The 23609-nt window shown below is 36.7% G+C and overlaps 1 protein-coding gene across 1 annotated transcript in view; it reads right to left on the bottom strand.

Moving 5' to 3' along the window:
- RELN (reelin) overlaps positions 1-23609 on the bottom strand; it is a 549610-nt gene that overhangs the window by 326734 nt on the left and 199267 nt on the right. The window contains exon 4 of the mRNA XM_027838603.1: positions 11937-12007. Coding sequence (XP_027694404.1) covers positions 11937-12007 — 71 coding nt within the window. The remainder of the gene's footprint in view (positions 1-11936; positions 12008-23609) is intronic.

Below are 23609 nucleotides of genomic sequence, written 5' to 3'. Positions count from 1 at the left end.
AAGACTGGTGGCAAGTATCCCATAAAAACTCTTCATCTCTATGTTTATTAGTATAGGTAAGTAAACAAAACATTTACAGTATCATTCAGATGCTAGTTAGCCACTTTGTATCTCTAATTTCTAGGAGGGTTTTCACACTGATGTTCCCTTCTCAGAATTCCCACAGTACCTTAGTATCTGCTTATTCTTTTCCAATCTCAATTAACAAGCATTTATTAATAAAATTCTATGTGCCAGGCACTGGAAATACAAAAGACCCTCCACCTCAAGAAGATCACATTCTACTGGAAGGATATGACATGCCTACAGATAAGTAAATACAAAGTTTGGGGAAGGGATAGACATTGGATTGTGATTTGAAGCAGAAAATTCTTCATAAGGAAAAGCCTTCATCAGTGCAGATTAGCACCTATTCTGCAATTTACAATCTTTGCTTTGGCTTTCCTTTATGGCTAGAACTCATTCCCTCTTACTTCCACCTCTTCGAATCCCTTGTTTCCTTCAAAATCCATCTCAATAACCACTTTCTCCCAGGAGAACATCGTATATAGTAACAGCAATGTTATGCGATAACCAACTTTGATAGACTTAGCCCTTCTCAGTAAAGCGATGATCTAAGACAATTCCAAAAGACTATGATAGAAAATGCTATCCACATCCAGAAAAAGAACTATGGAGTCTGAATGCAGATGGGAGAATACTATTTTTTTTTGTTTTTTCTTTCTTGTGGTTTTTCCCTTTGGTTCTGATTCTTCTTTACAACATGACTAATGTGAAAATATGTTTAATATGATTGTACATGTATAACCTATATCAGATTATATGCCATCTTTGGGAGGTAAGGGAGAGGGAAAAATTTAGAACTCAAAACCTTACAAAAGTTGATGTTGAAAACTGAAAATAAATAAGTTAATTAATTTTTTTTAAAAAGAACCACTTTTGGGGCAGTTAGGTGGCACAGTGGATAGAGCACTGGCCTTGGAATCAGAAGGACCTGAGTTCAAATCTGGCCTCAGATACTTGATGCTTACTAGCTGTGTGACCCTGGGCAAGTCACTTAACCCCGATTGCCTCACCAAAAATAACAAAACAAAACACTTTCTCTATGAAGTCTTTTTGATCATACCACCTGCTAGTGCCTCCCCCTCCCAAGTTATCTTATATATATATTGTATGTATTTATATTGTGTACCATAACATATATGTATATATACATATACTATAACATATATGTATATATAATGTATAATGCATACAAAATAAAATGTTTATTTTTAACAATTTTATTAACAAAAATCTATTTTCTCCACACTATCTCCTCTCCACACAAAAAAAGGAAATCAAACACTCGTAACAAGTATGCATAGTTAAGAAAAATTAATTCCTGCATTGCCCACATCCAAAAACATATGTCTCCAACTGTACCCTGAAACCATCATAGCTCTGTTAGGCAGTGGCCATTTTTTCATCACTTCCCCAATAGAATGTAGCTTTGTGAAGGCAAAGAAGGTTTCATTATCATCCTTGTATTTTCACAGTGCCTAGCATTGTCCCAGGCACATATTAGGCAAGTAATAAGTGCTGGGTGAATGGGAGAATGTTGGTGGCTCTATATAAAAATAGGCAAATGAGGAGGAAGGTTAGGTCGGAGGGGAAAAAGATAACAAATTCAGTTTTAGACATGTTGAATTTGAGATGCCTATGAGACATTGAGGTGGAGATATCTAACATGTAGTTGGAGGTGAAGAACTAGTGGTGAGGAGAGATTTATGTATAGATGTGGGCTAAAGATGATAGTTGAACTTATAGGAATTGATTAGATCACAAAGGGAGAAAATATAGAAGAACAGAAAGGGCCCATGAGTATGACCTCATAAAGAGAATCACAACAGAGCAGTGCCACAAAAATCCAGGAAGAAGAGAATAACCAAAAGGAGACGCTGGTCAGCTGAACCTAAACTTACAGAGATGTCAAGAGGGATGAGGTCAGAAAAGAGGCTATTGGGATTAGCAACAAAAACACTGGTGATCCTGCAGGCAGTAGTCACAAGCATCATACTGCACTAGGAACTAGAGATGCTAAACAGAAAAAAAAAAAACTGTTCCTGCCTTCCAAGAATTTATATTCAATGAAGGAGAAGCAACATGTACTCAGAGAAGAAAATACAAAATTGTGCAAAATGAATACAAAGTATTTGGAAGGGGGCACTAATACATGGAGGGATCAAGAAAGGGCCTCATATAGCAGCTGGCTATATGAACCTGAACAGTGGTAGGGATTCCAAGAGTCAGGGATGCATATTTCAGGTGGAACTAAGCTTGATTCAAGTCTTGGCTAGACATAAAATATTTTTGCATTATTGAAATGTTGATAGACAATGCAGTGACTCAAGGATTAGGCTTACATTTTCCTACCAAACACATAAAGTAAAAAGGATTTTTTTAAAAAAGCACAATGCAGTTGGGGATTACATGAAACAATGAATCCTTGGTTTTAGAAAGCACTTTAAAATTTGTTTTGAAAAGTATGTGATAACAACACTTAATCTTCAGGCAGCTATACTATTCTCAAAAGGATTTATAAAACTCACAAGATATCCTTTTTTTAAAGGAGCCTGTCATAGATTTTTTTTTAAAAAAAGGTAATTTCAAAAGGTAATTTAGTAGGAAAAGAATAAAGGCATGGATTATTAAATGAAGCAGATATGAAAAGACCAAATACAAATGGTTTATGTCCAAAAGACCTAGAGTAAATAAGATGAAAGTGGGAACATGATTTCAAAATCAAAATTTTCCATAGTAGGATGTGTCTTTTTCTGATCTCTTTAAAAGAGGCTTCACAGTCTTTAGTTTAAATGTAAGGTCAGAGGAATGTGGGAAGAATTAATCACTGACAGGTGTAAATGAAGCAAAAAAAAATTAAGCTGTATATTAAATTAAAAAAATACCAGTTCTCAGTTAAAAAAAAAAACCAAATACAAAACAGAAGAGACATCTCTTTTCATTAAATAATTCTTGCTATCCCATTAGTAAATACCATTTTATAGTTTACTGCAAAATGATACTACAACCACTATATATAAAAACACTTTCCATTGCTATTCTACTATGTGTAACTTAATCTAACCTTTATTGAGGTAAGAATAACAGTAAATGGAAGCAGTTTGGTATATTTGAAAAGGCAATAGAGTTGGAGACAAGAGGATCCAGGTTAAAATCTAGCTCTGCTACTTACTAACATCTGTGACCTTGGGCAAGTTATTTCCCCTCTTTGGGCCTCAGTTTCCTTATCTGTAAAATGAAGAGGTTGTACTCAATGACCTTTATGGTCACCTTCAGCTCTAAATTTATGATTCTACAATCTCTCTTTTAAGATCCATACTTAGAATCTGATTCAGAATGCTTTCAAAAAACTGAATTAGCTATTTTTATTTTTTGTAATGACAGCTTGCATTTATGGAAAAATTCTTTTCTCCAGGATCTCAAAATGTAAATCAATTATCTTTTAGACTCTATTTAAATCATGGGGTGGAAAGATGGTGGCTTTCTTTAGAAGACAGGGGAAGAAAAGTCTAAAAAGCTTATGATTTCACAATGGTTTGCTTCTATTATTTAATTTGGATAGTAGAGGTTATAATTTTGTTTTTTGTAGCTTTAACTAGTCAATCCCCCGGGGAACTGTGCCAATATTACTACAAAGAACAGCAAATTGTTTTACACTTTTTTCCTTGAAGGGTTGAATCATACACAAAATTTTAAAGTAAATCATGTGGATGAAATTCTTCCCATTTTCAACTTGCATATAAGGGCAAAACCATATGCTAAAAGTGGAACAAAGCTTAATTATTTAAATATATATATATATATACATACACACATATGTTTGTGTGTGCATGTGTGTATATGTATATATGTGTGTTTGTGTAGCTCCCTTCTCAAAAAGTAGCATTCAGGCACCTCAAAGGAGCCATGACAACCTGTCTAAAGATCATAAAAAAAAAAACAAACCAGAATCATTTCTAGTAATATGAAAGACTATAAATGAGCTTTTCTTTGAAGTAACTTATCATAAAGAAAATTTTACTTTACATAGATATGTATTTTATAGTAATATTGCTATATTTCAGCAAACTGGTCACCAATAAAAAGGAACCAGGTCTTGGCTATATTCTGCAAAAACAAAAACAAGTAATTGATTCTCAGATCAAATAAGAAGCAGTTAACCAGCTTTGTGTTAATATTGCTAATTACTTTCCCAGGATCAGCCTTAGAGTGAGGAAGTATAATGTGTCTAATAACAAGCAAGTCTTACAAATAAAGGTAACATGCTAAAGGAGCTATAGTTTCCAAATTTCTATAGTATTCAAAGACCCAAGGTATTTTTGCCTCAGGTATCCTTTCGCCTAATTTGTAATTCAAATGTATTAAACTTTCCGAGCTAAATATGACAAATTAGACACGGTCTGTGAAGTTACCATTTAATGAGCTATGAACCTAGACTTTCATCTCCCCAGGAATAATTCCTTTATTACTTTTTTTGGGGGTATTTTATTGCAATACAGCACAGTTTGACCTTCAAGTATGATAATTAAGCCTCCAAAATGTTATAAATTCAGAGCAGAAATAGTTTTCAATGTGTTCAAGAATATACTTGTGATTAGTATGAAAGATTGCTTAATATTTAAAACAAGTTAAATTATAGACAGGGCCATGGATTAAGGTTGGGATGAGTTTTTTTTACCACCCTTGATTTTTGTCACTTAATGTAATGATCATCTCTCATAGTTTAAAATGGGTGGAATGAAAGTAAAACCAAAATAAATCTTTAGAATGTATGATCAGTGTGCAATGAAGCACTGATTCCCCTTTCTAAGATGCTGCCTGGACCTTTGGGAGTTTTAAGAAGACAGAACCTGGTGCTGAGGGCAGGAATGAGGGAGGAGGGGCAGCAGCTGTAGCACAGTCCGAAGCCCATGCAACATATGGCTAGCAAGTAACTGTCAGAGCAGTGAGGGAAAGCCGTTCAGATAAGCACGCGCCCTGCTGGTGATTGGGTTGGCTGCCCTTGGGGTGAAAAAAGGCTCTCCTTATGGGATAGGGTGTCATCTACCCTTGACCTTCTGATCATACTCCTGAAAGCCAGACCAGAAACTCAACCTGGGGAAAATGTGGCAGAATTTGCAGTTTGACTACACTTGATAGAAAACGGCAAGATAAATTTGAATTTAATTCACTAATATTTAATGGAAGCCTTCTAGGAGTAAACCACTGTACTGGGAAACTTCATTGGATCTTTCTCTCAAGGAATTTATGATCTGTAGTATTTACCTCCTCCAGACTTATCAGACCTACCTACTTTGTTTTCTCTTTTCTTCCCTAGTAATCAATTCTGGCTCTTCTTTCCCTCCCCCTCCCTTATTTTCATTCTAATTTCTCCCTGTCCCCACATAATCCCCACCTAGGACTAAATCTCACTCCCTTGACGAATTATGGTATGGAGAAGACTGTGTTCTCAAAGGCTTTGCCAATGGAGAACAAACCTAAGGGGTATCTACAAAGGGGAGAGGTTGTAAAGATGTCCTCAAAACCAATTGATTACCTGTTGTTCAAGAACCAGCCTGAGTAAATGTCACTCATCACAAAAAGGGCAGCCGCCAAGTTAAGTATTGGGGATTGGGGAGATAGAGAAACTTGCGAAAGGGATAGAAAGCACAAAATGGCTTCCAGGCTTGTGGGTCCCTTTGGCTTTCACAGTAACAGTGAAGTGTTGAAAAATAACTGGACCACTGATAGAGCACAGGCCCTGGAGTCAGGAGGACCCGAGTTCAAATCCTGCCTCAGACACTTGACACTTACTAGCTGTGGGATCCTGGACAAGTCACTTAACCTTGATTGCCTTGCCAAAACAAAACAAAATGAAAAAGACAAAGAACTGGAGGAAGTTTAGTATTATGCAGTTCTTAGTCCACAAATATTAACTTAATTTGAGTACCCTTAAAGCCCTCCTGGTTTAGTGTGTAGAGAGGTAGCCTTGGGATCAGGTATACATAGATCAGGAACGAGAAACGAAAAAGGCCAAAGACTTGTGAACTGGGCCCAGAATTGAGTAAAAGGAAGAGACAGAGAGAGATCACTTCAGGCACTAAATAAGTGATTTCAGTGATTCCAAACTGCTCACTTCCTCAAAAGCCTATGTCTTTAACACCAGTATTTTTCAAGTGATACTCTGTGGCTGCACACAGAAGAATAAACATTTACAAATAAAAGACAATGGAAAGACACATGGTGGACCTAAGAAGACTGTAGCATGTTGCCAGCAATGACTTTTAAGAGAGAAGTGGCATAAAGAGCATTGTCAAGGACACATATAAGGAGAAAAGAAGGTTAGCTGGTCATTCAATGAGAATGAGACCACATCCAAGGTTTACAATAACCCCAAGGAGGAACACACAGTAAATGTTAATAATTATGAATATTATCTAACATAATTTTGGATAATCAACATGCAGATATTCAATAATTATTGTACTGAAATTAATTGTTATCCTTTATATTTTCAAGAAGTTTGTTTTCGCAAACCAGAACAAACTTATGATTTTTATGTCTTTATAATATTGTAACTGCATAGAAATGAATTCACATTTAACCCTTAAGAATATGGGAAAATCAAGCAAATACCACAATAGCTTATAAGGAAACCATCTTATCCCGTATTTCAAAGAAATCAGTGTTAAACTTTTCTCAGGTATAAATTTCAGGGTTTTGACTTTTAGACAACATAAAGCTGTCAAGGTAAGACGTATATAGTCTTCGGAACTGAAGGTTGTCTAATTATATGTTAAATCACCTCAGGATAAATAACACCAACCCAAATGCTAGCTTTTGTCCACTGGGTCCTTTAGATAAGTGCCTAGTTTGCTAGATGCCAATAATACCACCTTCCATATTAGTTACTGCCAGATCTTACTTTTTAGTCACATGTGTTGACTTGAATGAGTACTTTCACTTACTATATATTACGCCAATTGGATTATTCTCTATTGTCCATTCTCATAGCATCTTCGTCTGCATCCATGACTTTCTCTATCTCTGTTTACTAAAATCCATGTTGATGCCTGAATCCTTTTCTTTGAAGAATTCTGAATTTTCCTCTGCTGAAAATGACCTGTACTTTCTTGAAATTTTCATTAGTGCTGTTCCACCTGCCTTTTGCATTTCGCACATTTGTGATACTACAGAAAACTTTTCTGGTTTTCTAGACTTAGCTCTTATTTGGGAGGTGGGTGGCATACAGCAGAGAGACAAGATGTTTCTGCTCTAGATATTTCTTACTCCATACCTTTCTGAAATCTTTTAGTCCTGGAACTTTCCATACTAAAAATTCCTCATACTCCATGTAATATTGCCAAGCAGCATCTCCTTCCCTGTGACACCAGGAGTGGGAGATCAATCAGTGGTGCCAAGAAAGACTCTCACTCCATCCCTCCAAATAAAAATCCCTAATCTTCTTCTACATCATGAAGCAGACCTATCGTGTGAGACTGGACTCCGGCATTCTTAATCAAGTCAAGGGAAGCCTCTCAAACAATCACAGATTCCCTTCCTCCTTTTGCCAAACCCTGAAGATGATCTAATCCAAAGCCTGGTGGGACCTCTCCACTGGCTGAGTCATGGATCTATCCCATCCCCTCAAATTCCAAGTTGTATCTTTGCCTATCTGTTGCTGTTAACTGCAGTATATCCTTTGCCTTGAATTTCTCCTCCCATGCTCCCTTCTTCATCTCCCTGAGCCTCTCAACTTTGATGTTATGCCTTTCCTTGTATGAGTTATATAAGCTCTTTGAGGATTTTCATTTTTGTCTTTTTAACCCTAGTGTCCTAGACATAGGATATTTAATAAATGTTGAGATTAATTTGTTGGACTGAATTAAAATATACACTATTATTCACTACATTATTGTCTATCTTATGAAAACTCACATTTCCACAAACCCACTGCAATGGATTGAACAATTCTCTGCACTAAATCACAGCTATTTGTGTACAAGTTTTCTCTATTACAGAAAAGTTCTTCATACTCTCTATTCCTCTATTAGACACTATGAAGAGAAGAATTTATATCTTATTACAGTTTTGTAACTCCGAGATATGGTTAGGTGGTATAGTGGAATTAGGAATCCAGGGAGCCTGGGCTTAGAATTAGGAAGACCCAAGTTCAAATCCAGCCTCAGACACTTATTAGCTATGTGACCCTAGGCAAGTCACTTAGCCTCTATCTGCTTCAGTTTCCTAAACTGCAAACTGGAATAATAACAGTATCTAACTTTCATGATTATTATAGGGATATTTGTAAAGTGCTTAGCATAGTGCCCAGCACATAGTAGGTGCTTAATAAAAGCTTATTCCCTTTCCTTTCTTTGTTCCTGCCAGAATCCTCAGAGAGCACATGTTGTAAAAGTGTTCGTTGAATTGAACTGAATTCTCCTGATCCATTACCCTCTGTTTTTGAAGTAGTAAATTTTGAAAAAGTAGAGAAAACACCTCTTTTCTTAGCTTTATCCATTTAAAAAATTTCATGGGACATTGAGCAACTATGATGTATGAATTTAACAACTAAATAGGAGCAGTAAAATCCATTTCTGACAAATAGAGGGAAGATGAACCTGATTTTGGAAAATGTATAAGTTGGCGTAAGAATGTTCAAGAGAATGTAGCCACAGAAGTTACTAGCTAATCAAATCGTTCCAAATAAAAACTATACCAAATTTGTTTGGCAAAAAGTAATTCCATTTAACTCACATTATATAAATGGTGCTTTTAGTCTGTTGGACTTACAAAATTTAAAAGCTCCCCACCCCAACCTTGTTCACATTATCAATTTGTCTATCAGGTCCTTTTCTCATCGTTACTATGACAGCAAACTTTAGCTTTCCCTATCCAAATGATAACAAAATCCAAAACAGTTAGATGTGAATGAGGTTCATACACCATATAGCACCATGATCCAATGAACTTTAGCTGGTATTCACAGTCTATAATTCTCAGGCCTTTTGCTCATTATTGGGATAGTGACTTAGGGCAGAGCCAAAGAGTTTGGTTTAAATTACAGACAGAAGATAGCATTTTCTATAAATGAGCTGGCTACCACTCTTGCTTCTCTTTCTATTCACTTTCACTCACCCAACAACAGAGGATTCTAGAGCCATTTGCAAATGATAAGCAGCCCTTGAGGGCTCTGCGGGACACTATAGCTGTCAGGCCATGGTGCCCACCATCTGGCCTTGTGAAGCCATCTATATGTGTGGTTGTGACATGTGCCAAGAAGCTCACACACTAAAAGCTAGGTATATACATGACATTTATTATCTTCCTTGGACTAGGTAGGATTTAGGAAACCATGGTAGTCATACTAACAGACAAGTTACTCTTTGAGCTTCAGTTTCCTCATCTGGAAAATGAGCATGTGGGGCAAGAGGTCTCTGAGGTCCCTTTAGGATTTAAAATTCTATGATTCTATCATCATAGAAAGCAGTGAGTAGCTGTATCATTAGTCTATTTCAACGTATATCTTACTACAAACATTTTTAACAGCACAGTTTTTACTGCAAACACATTTGTAAGGACACTGGCTTCATATGGTTCCAAGCCATAGGATTGTTCTTTTTTTTCATTATCTATTATAAATAGTGCAATCATTCTCTAGATATGGCTTCAAATCCCTATATAGAATTTTTCATTCTAATCTGAATCAGTTTAATACCCTTTGTCTTGAATATTTCACAAAAAGTCTATTGATAAAGGATAGTCACAACACCTCATCTTTTCTGCCTTCACAATTATTGATTTTTTGAATGTTCGTTTCTTTCCTTTTTTTGATAAGAATGTGAAACAAAGACTTAAATATCTACTTTCAAGTGGAAGCATGTCACAGGAATTGTTCCTAGAAAACCTGACTGGGAGCCAAAAAAAAAATCAGGAGTCTGGGGATTATATAATTATAGATATTTAATATGTTTACCCAGAAATATTTACAATGAAAGTTTTTAGGCCATCATCTTTCTGGGCGATGTTGTACAAGTTGTAAACCTCTGGTGCTTTGATATAAATGCTGTCTAAACAACATTCTCTTTGGAAGCCTCACTCTGCTAGAGAGAGATCTGTTTATTTTGCTGTTAACAAGAGGTTAAAAGATCCTTTCTAAACCATTTATTTGTGGATCCAGAATTCCAACTTAAGATACTGATCTTGGACCCCTTTAGATCAGTGTGGCATAATGGAAAGACTTCAAGTTCAGAGATCTAGGTTTAAATCCAGACTCACACTCAAATACACAAGATGAAATCTCTGAACCTCAGTTTGCTCATCTGCAAAATGAGGATATATACACTACCTAACTCAGAGAGTTGTTCTTAACATTTCTCTATGAATATGAATTATTGTTATTTCCTAGTTTTAGAAAAGCATAATTCATGAAGTTTACATATCTTATAAGAATACTCAGAGCAGTTGTTAGAATTTGCCAAAAAAAAATCTCCAAGTTACTTTAAGTTTTTTCAGTATTTGTTTTTTGTGTTTTGTTTTTTTGCCTGAAAGACATTTTGCAGCTTGCAACCAATATAAGGAAATAACATTTTTTACTTTTGGCAGTCACAGTCTTAGTCTCCTTTGACTTCTTTCCTGAATGAGAACCAGTTTTTTTCAAATGTAAATATTTCTATACAGCCACACCAGGTATCTATAATTATGTCTACCAAGATTATCTATCCTTTCTTTTCTAGGTAGTCATTTGCAGGACCATCTCCAGTCATCCTGATCTCTATCTCGCCACTGGACCCAGATGGCTCTGGAGGAGAAGGTAAAGCTGGTGACTTTGCACAGCCCTCCCTCACTTAAATCCAATTCACTTGCAGTCATGGCATCACCTCCCCTGTTGGGAGGTGTTTGTTGCTTCTACTATTTAATTTTTGCTTTCTTTATCCCTTTGAAAATAATTTGAATTTGTTCCCTGTACTTTCCTAATCCAAATTTGTTTCCTATAAGAGGGAGACAATAATTAGTAAGAAGGTTTTTCAGTTGTTAATATTGTTCCTTTCCTTTTGCCACCATAATAATCCCAAGCATCGGCTTATGGATGTCACATAACAAAATTTTAAATATTTTTGGTCTTTTTAAATCCTAAGTCAGATCACTAAATGGCCATGGGTCCATATATAAAGATGGTCCTGTTGGGATGCATCAGGACTAAGTGGCTATGCACAGACCCAAATTAATCAAGGCACTACTGTCAACTGCACACCTATTACGGCCTCATGGTGCATTACTCCATTTGTATAGAAATTAGGTAACTATCATCCACAAAATGTATTAGTATAAAATTGAGATAGCCTGGATGAAACAAACCTAGCAATTATAACTACTAGTAAATGTATAATGATCAAATTTTAGCAAATTATAAAGCTGGGATGTAATTTGATTGGTAAATTAAAAATGAGCTTTGTCTTCTCATTTCAACATAACAAAAGACTTCATCAGAAGGGTACTGCATCTTTTCCATTACAAATAATTATTTCTTTCTTGTGTTACGATCTACATATTTAACTTTTTTATAATCTGAGTTTCTTAGAAATCTATGAAATTATCAAAACCAATATCTCATCAGATGTCAGATGATATTAGGAGTATGAAAAAGTTTTCAATTACTTTTCATATATATACACATATATACATATAGTATATTTATTATGTGTAAATGATAATAGAAAAGAAAATAAATCCATAATACATAGCATGTTAAAGGCCCTAATACCAATTCCAAATATCACCATCAAGCAATATTAATGACATGTTCTCTCTGTGCACAATATTGTAGCATCCTCCATGCATGATGTGGACACAGGTAAAATAGATGAAATACATTAAAATGCAATAACTCTTACCTCCTTGTTCACACAACTGCTGGGCTAAGGCATCCTTGAATATAACTTGGCCTCTGTGAGTAGCTGTAGCCCTGGAGACAAAGAAGAAAGAGTTTAAACTACATTTGCAATGAGTTTCAGTTTAAAATTAAATTTTAGACTAAAATGCTTTATTACTCTAAAATTTCTATGACTTCATAGATGTGGGTTTTCTTTTCATAACTGAGAATAGCACCTACATGAAGATGCTGCTGCTGCTGCTGCTGCTGCTGCTATCTATTAGTAAATCCTTTGATGAAGAACTCTCTGTACTCAAAAAGGTGACTATTTGAGAATTTTTCTGTGGAATTAGACCTACCAAAGCCTGTAGGGTCCTGAAGTATCTTTTGAGAATCCAGGATTGACTCTCTACCATTAAGAAATTTTGAAGTAGGATTTTCGTGGAGGTTCAATTTAGATATGGTTGGCAACTGGAAGTGGGATAACATGGATATAGAGAATGCCAGATGAGGAAACTCCCTGTGTTAAAATTGTATCTTTTCCTAGTTCACTGACTACCTCCTCCCTTTCCAGTTAGTATAGTAAGTTTATAAATAGCCAGTATACAATAACAATTTATTGCTGTTAAGTCATTTTTAGTCTTGTCTGACTCTTTGTGACCCCCATGGTGTTTTCTTGGTAAAGATACTGGAGTGTTTTGCCATTTCCTTTTCTAGGCTTTTGATTTTACATCTGGGAAAACCAAGATGAACAGAGGTTAAGTGCCTTTCTCAGGGTCACACAGCTAATAAGTGTTTGAGGCTAGATTTGAACTCAGATCCTCCTGATTCCAGCCCGGCACTCTATCCACTGTGCCATCCAGCTGCCTGCCAAAGTAACAATAGCAGGAAGTAAGACTGCTGAGTAGAATCAGGAAGTCACTTACAGACTGTCCCATAGATCATAAATCAAAGGAGCATAATAGTTACTTGCCAGATGGTATTATATATTAACTGAAAATCATATCCTGAGACTATGTACTAAATCAGGGGAAGCCTGCTAGACCTCGTTGTAAGGAATTTTTAGTCCTGCTAACTGCCATGTTTTGCAAGCCTCAGATAAGCTCCAGACATCCTCAGTAAGATCAGCAGACCACCAAATGTTATGGATAACTCTGAGAAGATGTGGATATGTTAATGAGCTAATCCTGAAGTATCGCTGATAACTTTGAGATGATGTGGATATGTTAATGGACTAATCCAAGGAGGCATGGATAAGAGTTAATCTGTCCCTCACCAAAACCCTATAAAAATGAGACCCAGAACCCTGGGCCTCCCACTCCCCACAGAGTCTATGGTGTCCAGTGTTTCTGACTCTAATCCATCATTACATAAGTAACTGTGCCTGTCTTCCTCTTATTCTCTTCTCCACACTGCCTGATTTCCTCTACCATCCCGTTCCCATCTCCAAACCATCTGCCTCTGTACCCCTGTGCTGTTTGTCTCAAGACTTTCTGTACCAATTGCCCCCAAACTCTTTGTGCCTTATCAAAGTTTGATTGAAGCATTATTCCTTGCTGCCATTTTGGCTTTCCCTGGTGAGTACTCAGAGAATCTGGGTGTGCCTGCTCTTGTTTAATAATTCCACAAACTAATCAGAAATTCATTCCCTTTATCAATGCAGTTTGGCACCTTCTTTGCAACTGAGAGGGTTGCTCAGAGAAATGCAGGTTATTTTCCCACATAGTGTCAGACTTGGGTTGACAGAAATTAATGTCTCTGAGGTCAGCTTTTTATCCATTACTCCAAGTTGCTTCTCATTGAAAAACTTAGGTATATTAAGATAAGTACTTTTTGCTTATTTAATTATATATTTTTATATGTATTTTTAAATGAAATGTACCCAAACAAGTGAAAGTGAAAACTCGAATGGAGCATTAGCAGAAACTTCTATATTTAGGATAATTTCCTTGTTAAGTTTTATGATTCTGAGATATTCATACGTGTAGTCTGACATGGTTGGATTTGAGTGGAACTGGGGCAGGGATATGCTAAAGTAAGCCTTTGAGACTTGACTGCCAAATTTTAAACCTTGGAAATCAGTACATTCTACAAATCAAGGTTTAATTTATTGTTTTGTAGCTTTTCTAGACTTGAGAAAGTGATGGTGAAATGTTAAGAATGCTAATTAAACTTAAAAGTGTGTTGTACATATTCGCGCCCCCCCCTTATTTATTAAAATCCCTTGTAAAGAGCACCTTGATTTAAAAAATGCCTCAGGGCAGCTAGGTGGTGCAGTAGATAGAACACCGGCCCTGAAGTCAGGAGGACCTGAGTTCAAATCAGGCCTCAGACCAAACACTTGACACTTACAAGCTGTGTGACCCTGGGCAAGTCACTTAACCCCAATTGCCTTAAAAAAATGCCTCACAGAACAACAGGGACATTAGTACAGAAGAAAGAAGTATTTAAGGTACTTTAACTCAGAAATCAATAGCAAAGCATCACAATATCAAGTGCAAAGTCCACATAAAATTCCATTTTGATAAATATTTTCAAATGTGTAATCTAATGGGGGCTTCCATGTTATCAAAATCGCTATCAGTCAAATATGACCTGTGTCATCATGACTTGCTTCTTCCATGTTTGATATTCAACAATTCTTTATAATGACCGGGGGGGGGGGGAAATGGCATCCCTGCTTGAGTTAATAACAACGCCAACAACAATAATAGGTGTCATTTACATTGCACTTTAAGATATGCAAAGAATTTTACAAACATCTCACTTTATTCTCCCAATGACCCTGGGAGTTAGGTGCTATTATTATTCCCATTTAATAAATGAGGAAACTGAGGCAAAAAGAGGTTAAGGGACTTGGCCAGGGTCACACACGAAGTAAGTATCTAAGGCTGGATTTGAACGCAGGTCTTCCTGACTCCAAGCCCAGGGTATTGCACCAGATCCAAATGTAATTGTGAAACATTAAAAAAAAAATAAAAATGCAACAAAGCAGAGATAATGTCAATATGTCATTTTCTAAGTCAAATAAGTGACCTACGAGGATCCTTATGTATAGTATAGTGGCCGCTGTTTCTATTTGAGTTTCACATCACTGTTACACAGGCTTTCAGAATACCCAGTGTAAAGGAACTAAAATGGGAGAAGGAATGTTATAGGTGAGGAAGAGTGACTAAGGCAGCAAGTCTGGATTCTAGCTTGTGCAGAGGGGGATATGATGTAAGAAGAATGAAAAGGTAAGAAGGGGATAAATTGTGAATATCTTTAAATCCTAGGAGCAACTACATGGTGCAGTCGATAGAGTGATAGGCCTGGAGTCAGAAAAAAACTCCTCTTCCTGAGTTCAAATTGGGCCTTAGTCACTAGCTGTGTGACTCTGGGCAAGTCACTTAACTCTGTTTACCTCAGTTTCCTCATCTATAAAATGAGCTGGAGAAAGAAATGGCAAGCAACTCCAGTATCCTTGCCAAGAAAACTCCAAATGGGGTCACGATAAGTCAGATACAACTGCAATGACTGAACAAAAATTAAATCCCCCCAAAATATTTTATATTTGATTCTGAAAATAATAGGGAGTCATTGGCATTTATTGTATACAACAGGGTGGGACATAGACCTACTCTTTAGGAAAAAATTATTTTGGTTGCTTTATGGGTAGATGAATTGAAGTACAGAAAGAATTAATGTAGGACCAATTAGAAGATTATTGCAATAGTTCAGAAAAGAGGTTTTGAGACCCTAAATAAAATGATGGCTGTGTGAGTGGAGAGAAGTCTGTGAAAGATGCCATAGTGAAAGAAATTACAAGAGTTGGCAACGAAATATCAGCCACTAAGTAAATAAAATAAAGAAATTTGATTTTCGAAAATCTACTGCACAGTGTAGGCTCTATGATTTCATCAGAGTGGGGAATTCCCTGCACTGAGATTGTCTGCATTTGTCTAAACGTAATAAATAAGTAAGTCACAGTGAGTTGAGTGAGGCATGCAGAGGTGAAGTCACTTGCCCAAGGTCGCGATAACAAAGGCAAGATGAACCCATATGGTCCTAACTGCAAGCTCTACCTACTACACAATGCCTCCTCTACCTCTGGAAAATGTTAACATATAAATCTTTCCGTTACTCAGGTATGAGCAAGACCACACACTGATGTATTAATGGATGTTCTTCCTCCTAAGAAGTACATTTTAACAGGGGTCTCTGGAAGACACAATGCCTTAGCCCAAAGGAATTATTTTAAGAGAAGGAATTAAGAATAGGTAAATTGATTAAATAGTTATATTTGAAGAGAAGGGCCTTTCCTGGATGCCTATTATGGAAGTAGCCTACAAGAAAAGCAAGAAATGATTCTTGCTTATCATCTGGTAGGCATTTAATAAATACATACTAATTGTTTGAGCAATCATTAAAATTAGAGATAAAAATATTTTCCCAATTTTGAAAGGTTTTAGTAAATGACAGATTATGCCCACTGCTGCCCAAATATTTTCTGAGTGTGAAAAGTCTTATTCACAGAGGGTCTAGTCAATGGGCTGTGAATATTTGTGGTCATAGTTACTCAGGAAGGCATGGATGGATTATTATGTGAGGCAACTTGGTGGCAAAGTACATAGAATTCTGGACCTGGAAGAAGGAAGACTAGTTCAAATTTGTCCTCAGATGCTAACTAGCTATGGGACCCTGGGGAAGTCATGTAACCTCTGTCTCCCTCAATTTCTTTATAAGATGAGGATAATAATAGTATCTACCTCCCAGAGTAGTTGTGATGATCAAATGAAATAGCGTAGATAAAGTACCTTGTAAATCTTAAAGCATTATATAAATATAGCTCTTATTATTATGTCTCAAAGTACCCTAATTCTGGCAAAATTTATACTTGCACATAATTTGTTTTACAAGTCTGAATCAAGAGTATGGCAGAAACTATGCATAGATCAAAATCTTACACCATATACCAAAATAAAGTCAAAATGGGCTCATGATTTAGATATAAAAGCTGATACTGTAAGCAAACTGGGAGAGCAAGGAATAGTTTACCTATCAGATTTATGGACAACAGAAGAATTCATGACCAAACAAGAGATAGAGAACATTACAAAAAGCAAAATGGATAACTTTGATTGAAAAGTTTTTGCACAAACAAAGCCAATGCAACCAAGATTAGAAGGAAAGTAGAAAATTGGGAAAGAAGTTTTACAACCAGTCTCTCTGATAAGGGCCTCATTTCTAAAATATATAGAGAATTAAGTCAAATTTATAAGAATTCAAGTCACTACCCAGTCAATAAATGGTCAAAGGATATGAACAGGCAGTTTTCAGATGAAGAAATTAAATCCATCTATAGTCATATAAAAAAATGCTCTAAATCACTATTGATTAGAGAAATGCAAATCAAAACAACCCTGAGGTACCATATCACACCTTTCAGATTGGCCAACATGACAAAACAGGAAAATGATAAATGTTGGAAATGTAGGAAAATCGGAACACTAATGCATTGTTGGTGGAGTTGTGAACTGATTCAGCAATTCTGGAGAGCAATTTGGAACTACGCCCAAAGGGCTATTAAAATGTGCATACCCTTTGACCTAGCAATAGCACTTCTAGGGCTATATCCCAAAGAGATCATACAAATGGGAGAAGGACCCACATGTACAAAAATATTTATAGCAGCTCTTTCTGTGGTGGCAAAGAATTGGAAATTGAGAGGATGCCCATCAATTGAGGAATGGCTGAACAAATTGTGGTATATGAATGTAATGAAATACTATTGTGCTATAAGAAGTGATGAACAGGCAGACTTCAGAAAAACCTGGGAAGACTTGTATGGTCTGTTGCTGAGTGAAGTGAGCAGAACCAGGAAAACATTGCACACATTAACAGCCACGTTGTGCGATGACTAATATTGATAGACTTAACCCTTCTCAACAATACAAGGATCTAAGATATCTCTAAAGGCCTCATGATGGAAAATGCTATCCACATCCAAAGAAAGAACTACGGAGTTTGAATGCAGATTGAAGCATACTATTTGCTATTTTTTCCTTCTGTTGTGTTTTGTTTCCTCTCTCTAGTGGTTCCTCCTATTGGTTCTAATTCTTACTTACAACATGACTAATGTGAAAATATGTTTAATAGGGATGTATATGTATAGCCTATATCAGATTGCTCGCCATCGTGGGAAGGGAGGTGGGGAGGAAGGGCGAGAAAAATTTAAAACTCAAAAGCATATGGAAGTGATTGTTGATAAATCAAAATAAATTAATTTTAAAAAAAGTAATGAGGTTATTGAAATAATCCAGGTGAAAGATAACCAAGACTTGAAAGAGTGTGGGGGTTGTGAGTGAAGAGACAGAAATGCTTGAGAGAGATGTTATAGAGGTAGAAAGGACGATATTTGGCACCTGAAGGGATATGTGAGGTGAGTGAGAGAGAGGATTATAGTATCATAGCCCTGGAGATAGAAGAGACCTTAAAGGCCATCTAGTCCAACCCCTTCCTTTTACAGATGAGGTAACTGAGGCTCAGGGAGGTCAAGTAGTAGTAAGCATCATGGAATTTGAACCCAAATCTTCTGACTCAAGACTCCCTACCCTGTTGTGCTGAGATCCCTTCCAACTCTGCAAATCTATGATTCTGATTCTCAGACAAAATAATATCTATTAAAAATAGTATCTCTTGGTTGGCTTAAAATAATAACACATATAACATATGTTGCACCACAAAAATCTGAAATCACATACACGTTAAATAGTCATTTTTATGGAATTGTAAAGCTGTGATGGCTGCTGATTAGTTCTAGTTAAGCCTGTCTATATCTTGTTTGATTATTGTTGTTTGCATGTGCTCTCCTCCAGCTCTTTGACAGCAGGGGCTGTCTTTTGCCTTTCTTTGTATCCATGGTGCCTGGTACAAAGTAGGTGCTTAATAAATGTTCATTTACTGAATGACTGATTGCTTTGAAAAGCTTTCAGAAAAAAACAAACATGATCCTGAACAGCTTAAAGTATGCACCATGTAGACAATCTCTCTTTTATTAAAGCTGTTTGTTGATTGCATGTATATTAAAAGTCTTATATAGGGCATCTTGTTATTTCACATGTTCATTCATTTATACTTTAGGACAAACTATGTTCTTCAGGAAGTATTTTCTTTATTTTTTTTTGGAGGCATTTGGGGTTAAGTGACTTGCCCAGAGTCACACAGCTAGTGAGAGTTATGTGTCACATTTGAACTCAGGTCCTCCTGACTCCAGGGCCAGTGCTCTATTCACTGTGCCACCTAGCTGCGCCTAAAAGTGCTTTGTTGTTGTTGTTCAGTCATGTCTGACTCTTCGTGACCTCATTTGGGGTTTTCTTGGCAAAGATACTGGAGTTATTTGCCATTTCCTTCTCCAGTTTAGTTTACAGATTGGGAAATGGAGACACACAGGGTTAAGTGACTTGCCTAAGGTCACACAGCTTGTAAGTTTCTGAGGCTGGATTTGAACTCAAGGCTTCCTGACTCCAGACCTAGTGCTTTATCCACTGTGCCACCTAGCTGCCCTACAGAAAGTATTCTAAACAGAGAACTATAACCCAGGTATGATTCTTGTCCTCACAATATCAGATTTATAAGGCCAGATTTCTGCATTTTCCTATTATTACTCTTATTATTTATCTCTTACTACTTCCTGCTTTTAAAATGTCAAAATATTGGTGTTTCAATGCTCTTTTCCAGCTTTCTGCTTTTTCATCTTTGGCAGAAAAAAATGACCTTCGGGAAGTCACTTAGAAGCTCTTTTCACAGAAAAATGAAGTACAGTAAAGGCATATAGCTACACATGAATATTTATATGTGTGTATGTATGTGTGTGAGTTTACATAAATATCTTTTTTTCAAATACCATCTTTTTTTCAAATACCACATTCTTATATGGATACCTTTTCTGGTCCTACCAGCTGTTAGAGACATTCCCCTTAAAGATTACTTTTGACCTACCTTGTATAGATCTTGTATGGACCTATTGATTTACATGTTGTCTCTCCCATGGTCACATGAGACTGCATTTGTAAAGTGCTTCGTGCAGTGCCTGGCACATAGTAGGAGCTTAATAAATGATTGTTCTCTTCCTTTCACCTTCTAACCCCTCCCCCATCAAAATACAAGTTCTTTGAGAAGAGTGACTCTATTTTTGCCTTTCTTTGTAACCCTAGTCTAGCATATAGTAAGAATTTAATAAGTTCCTATTGATTGATACATACATACATTCACACACAAATAAGTAGGAATATGTATGATTTTGGGTTCAAACCTGTGATTTCATCTATTTGTAGGATTCCTGGAATGGAAACACTCTCCATGGATACAGTTTGGAAACCTAACTGTAACTTTTAGATTTAGTTGCCTGAGTCAGTGAGAAATAAAGTAACTTGCCAGTGGTCACATGTCAGAGGCAGGCTTTGAAGACTTCCTAAATCCAAGGCTAGACATCTCATACACATTTCAGGAACTACAGTATCTTGCAATGTATACCTTTATGTCTTTTACTTTAACATTAAAGAATGACATATAACACAAAAAAATCAAGCCATCAGTTTGGTATATGGAAAGGAACAAGCATTTATATAGTGCCTAGTGTATGCACTATATTGTTTTTCAGTCATGTTTAACTCCTCATGACCCAATTTGGGGTTTTCTTGGCAAAGACACTGGATTGGTTTGCTATTTCTTTCTCCAGCTCATTTTACAGATGAGGAAAGTGAGGCAAACAGGGTTAAGTGACTTGCCTAGGGTAACACAGCTAGTGTCTGAGGCCAGTTTTGAAACTCAGGAAGAGGAGTCTTTCTGACTCCAGGCATTCTATCCACTCGATTGCCTAGCAACATCTGAACTATGTGTCAGGCACTGTACTGTTTTACAGTATTATCTCATTTGATTCTCAAAACAACTCTGAAGGGTAGGTACTGCTGTTACCCCCACTTTATAATTGAGGAAACTGAGGTAAACAGGTGAAGTTACTTGCCCAGATGTCACATAGCTAGTAGGTATCTGAGGTTGGATTTGAACTCAGGTCTTCCTGATTCCAGGCCCAGGGCACTATACCCAGCTAGGTAGCTGCCTCTATACTGGGTAAAGCACTAATTTGGAGCCAAAAGACCTATGCTCTGCTCTATTATTTCTTATCTATGTGACCCAGGGTCAATTCCTTGGCTTCTTTGGATCTCAGTTCCCTTCTCTGTGAAATGAAGATGTTGGACTGGATGATTTCTTAATGTCTTTTTCAACCTTGAATTTATGACTCTATGAATATAGTTGCTGGTTCTTCCTAAGGATATTTATCATCCAGCAGCCAGGTTATTCTTAAGTAAATTAGTAGTCTAGATATGCCTTACCCCAAACCAAGCAAAATAAAATGTACTCTTTAGAAGTAACTTTTTAGAACACTGAAATTCCTCAAGGAAAACCTCTTGAATGGTTTTGCTGTTTTAAATACCTTTCTATTAAGTGGTAAGCATGTGTGAGGCTGCCTCAGAGGTATCCTTAGGCAAGACAAAAACAGTACGGCTAAAATAGCACACTAATTCCAAAGGTGACCTTAGAGAGATGTAAAGTGAAAATGATCTTATTGGCTTGCTGGTGAATTAATGGAGATTTGTGTATGTGTGAACTTAAATACATTTTTAAACATATTTTTTCATGTGCAATACTTTGCTATGAGTTCAATATGGTATGAATTAATATGGTGCCATGGAAAAAGCAATAAACTCGGAGTCAGGAGACCTGGGTTCCAAGGCTGGTGATGCCATGAATGTGTTGACCCCAGTCAAATGTGTCAGCCATCATTAGCTGCCTCTTCTTTTTTCCCCATGTCATCTGAAATGTATGACTTCAGTTTAAATTCCAACATAGCAATCTTGTAGCCAAGTCATATCTCAGACAGCCAATCTGTGTTAATTCCCACTATGTAAAAAAAAAAGTGTTCCCATTTCACCTCACACCCTTGACAGAACATAGAGACATGTAAGACTCCACAATTAAACATCATCACTCTGGAGTTAATGACAAGACCACCCGGTTCCTGGGCAAGTGACCAAAGCAAAGAACATAGACTTTATACAAGAGAAGGAAAAAAGGGGAGATTGCTAAGAGCTGCCAAGAATGGATCAAGCTGGTACAACAGTATGATCACAAAGTCTGATAAGGTAATTCAGGCCCTGGGCAGAATCCTGCAGGATAACCAACAAGGCCTAACTCCACCTCAATGGTTTTCATATTACCTTGGTTCCATTGGTGGGTAGATATTGTTCCTATTTGCTGTGCTGAATAACAAATGTAACTATGATACTTAGCACTCTCAAGTGTTTCCTTCTGGGCAAATGCCTACTGTGGAATTGGTCAAGTAACTAAACATGCCTCAAAGGAAGACTTATGGCTAGCCACGTAGAAATCCATTTGTGCTACCTGTGTGGTACATCAGTGTCCAAGTTGCTAACAAAGTAATCTTACTTCTTTGGTTTCTATTTTCTCATCTGCGAAATGATAGGGCTGTAGAGTACTTGACAGATGCTAAAGTCTATTTCAGCTTTAACATTCTATGATCTTGGATTGGTCTTATAATTCGATTAAAAAATCAATGTGAATTTTTGGGGGGATTAAAGGATTACATCTTGTTAGGTTCAGGGGATAATAAGGATCCAGCACTTAGCACAGTGCCTGGCATATAATAGGTACTTAATGAATGTTTATTGAATTGGAAAAAAAACCCAACAGAGCACTGAACCAAGGAACCAAGGAAGATGAGTTTGAATCCAAGTCACTTAATCTTTCAATTTTAGTTTTGCCATCTGTAAAATGGAGATAATAATAGAACCTACCTCACGAGGTGGCTGTGAGATTCAACAAAATATGTAAAGGAATTGGCAAAAGATTAACATGCTATGTTGGCTATTATTATAATTATCAAAGATCTCAAATGACTCTCCCTTCCTAACATTCTCCTTTGAATTAGCAACATGATGTGACTGCTGGTGGAAAAGCTAAGCAGCAAGGTTCAGGATCACTGATTAAGTGAATGTGATCTACTGGGAGAAAGGTTTCTGGAACTATACCTGAAGGAATAAACAGATATCTGGGCAAAAGAAACTAGTGGCTTCAATTCATCTTGACTTTGGGTAAATCACTGACAAACTTGAAATCCAAAGATCTCCTCTCTGGGGGTCTTCAAGAAGAGGCTGGATGATAATTGGTAAGAGAAGCAAAGAGGGGATTTTTGTTCAGGGACTGATTGAATTGGATGTATTAGTAACCATGGGATCTGGAACGATAGCTATCTACACGTAGGAAGACAGAGAAAGGTAACATGAGGTAGTGATTAATAGATATTTTCCTAGTTGGAGAAGTGGAGTCTCTCATTGATCTGTTCTTCTGTAGTATTCTTTGAAATGATCTAGAAATCTTCAAAGTGACTGGCATGTAATAGGTCCTTAATAAATGTTCGTTGATTAATTGCCTGATGTCACATTTGCAGATGCTCTCAGATTCTTTTGAGTAGTTAAATTAAAGCTGATTCAGATAGATTACAATATCTCCCAAGACAGCATTGTCAGACTAGCATTGATATGGGCAAGCATTTAATGACATATTTAGGGGAAAATAATTCAAACTGGGCTTAAGTTAGTGTTGTTTAATCAGATCTCAATCAATCAATTATTGA

The sequence above is a fragment of the Vombatus ursinus genome, unplaced genomic scaffold, assembly GCF_900497805.2.
Source record: "Vombatus ursinus unplaced genomic scaffold, bare-nosed wombat genome assembly UNPS02014830.1, whole genome shotgun sequence".
In the NCBI taxonomy this organism is placed as follows: domain Eukaryota; kingdom Metazoa; phylum Chordata; class Mammalia; order Diprotodontia; family Vombatidae; genus Vombatus; species Vombatus ursinus.
This window is presented reverse-complemented; position numbering and strand designations above follow the sequence as displayed.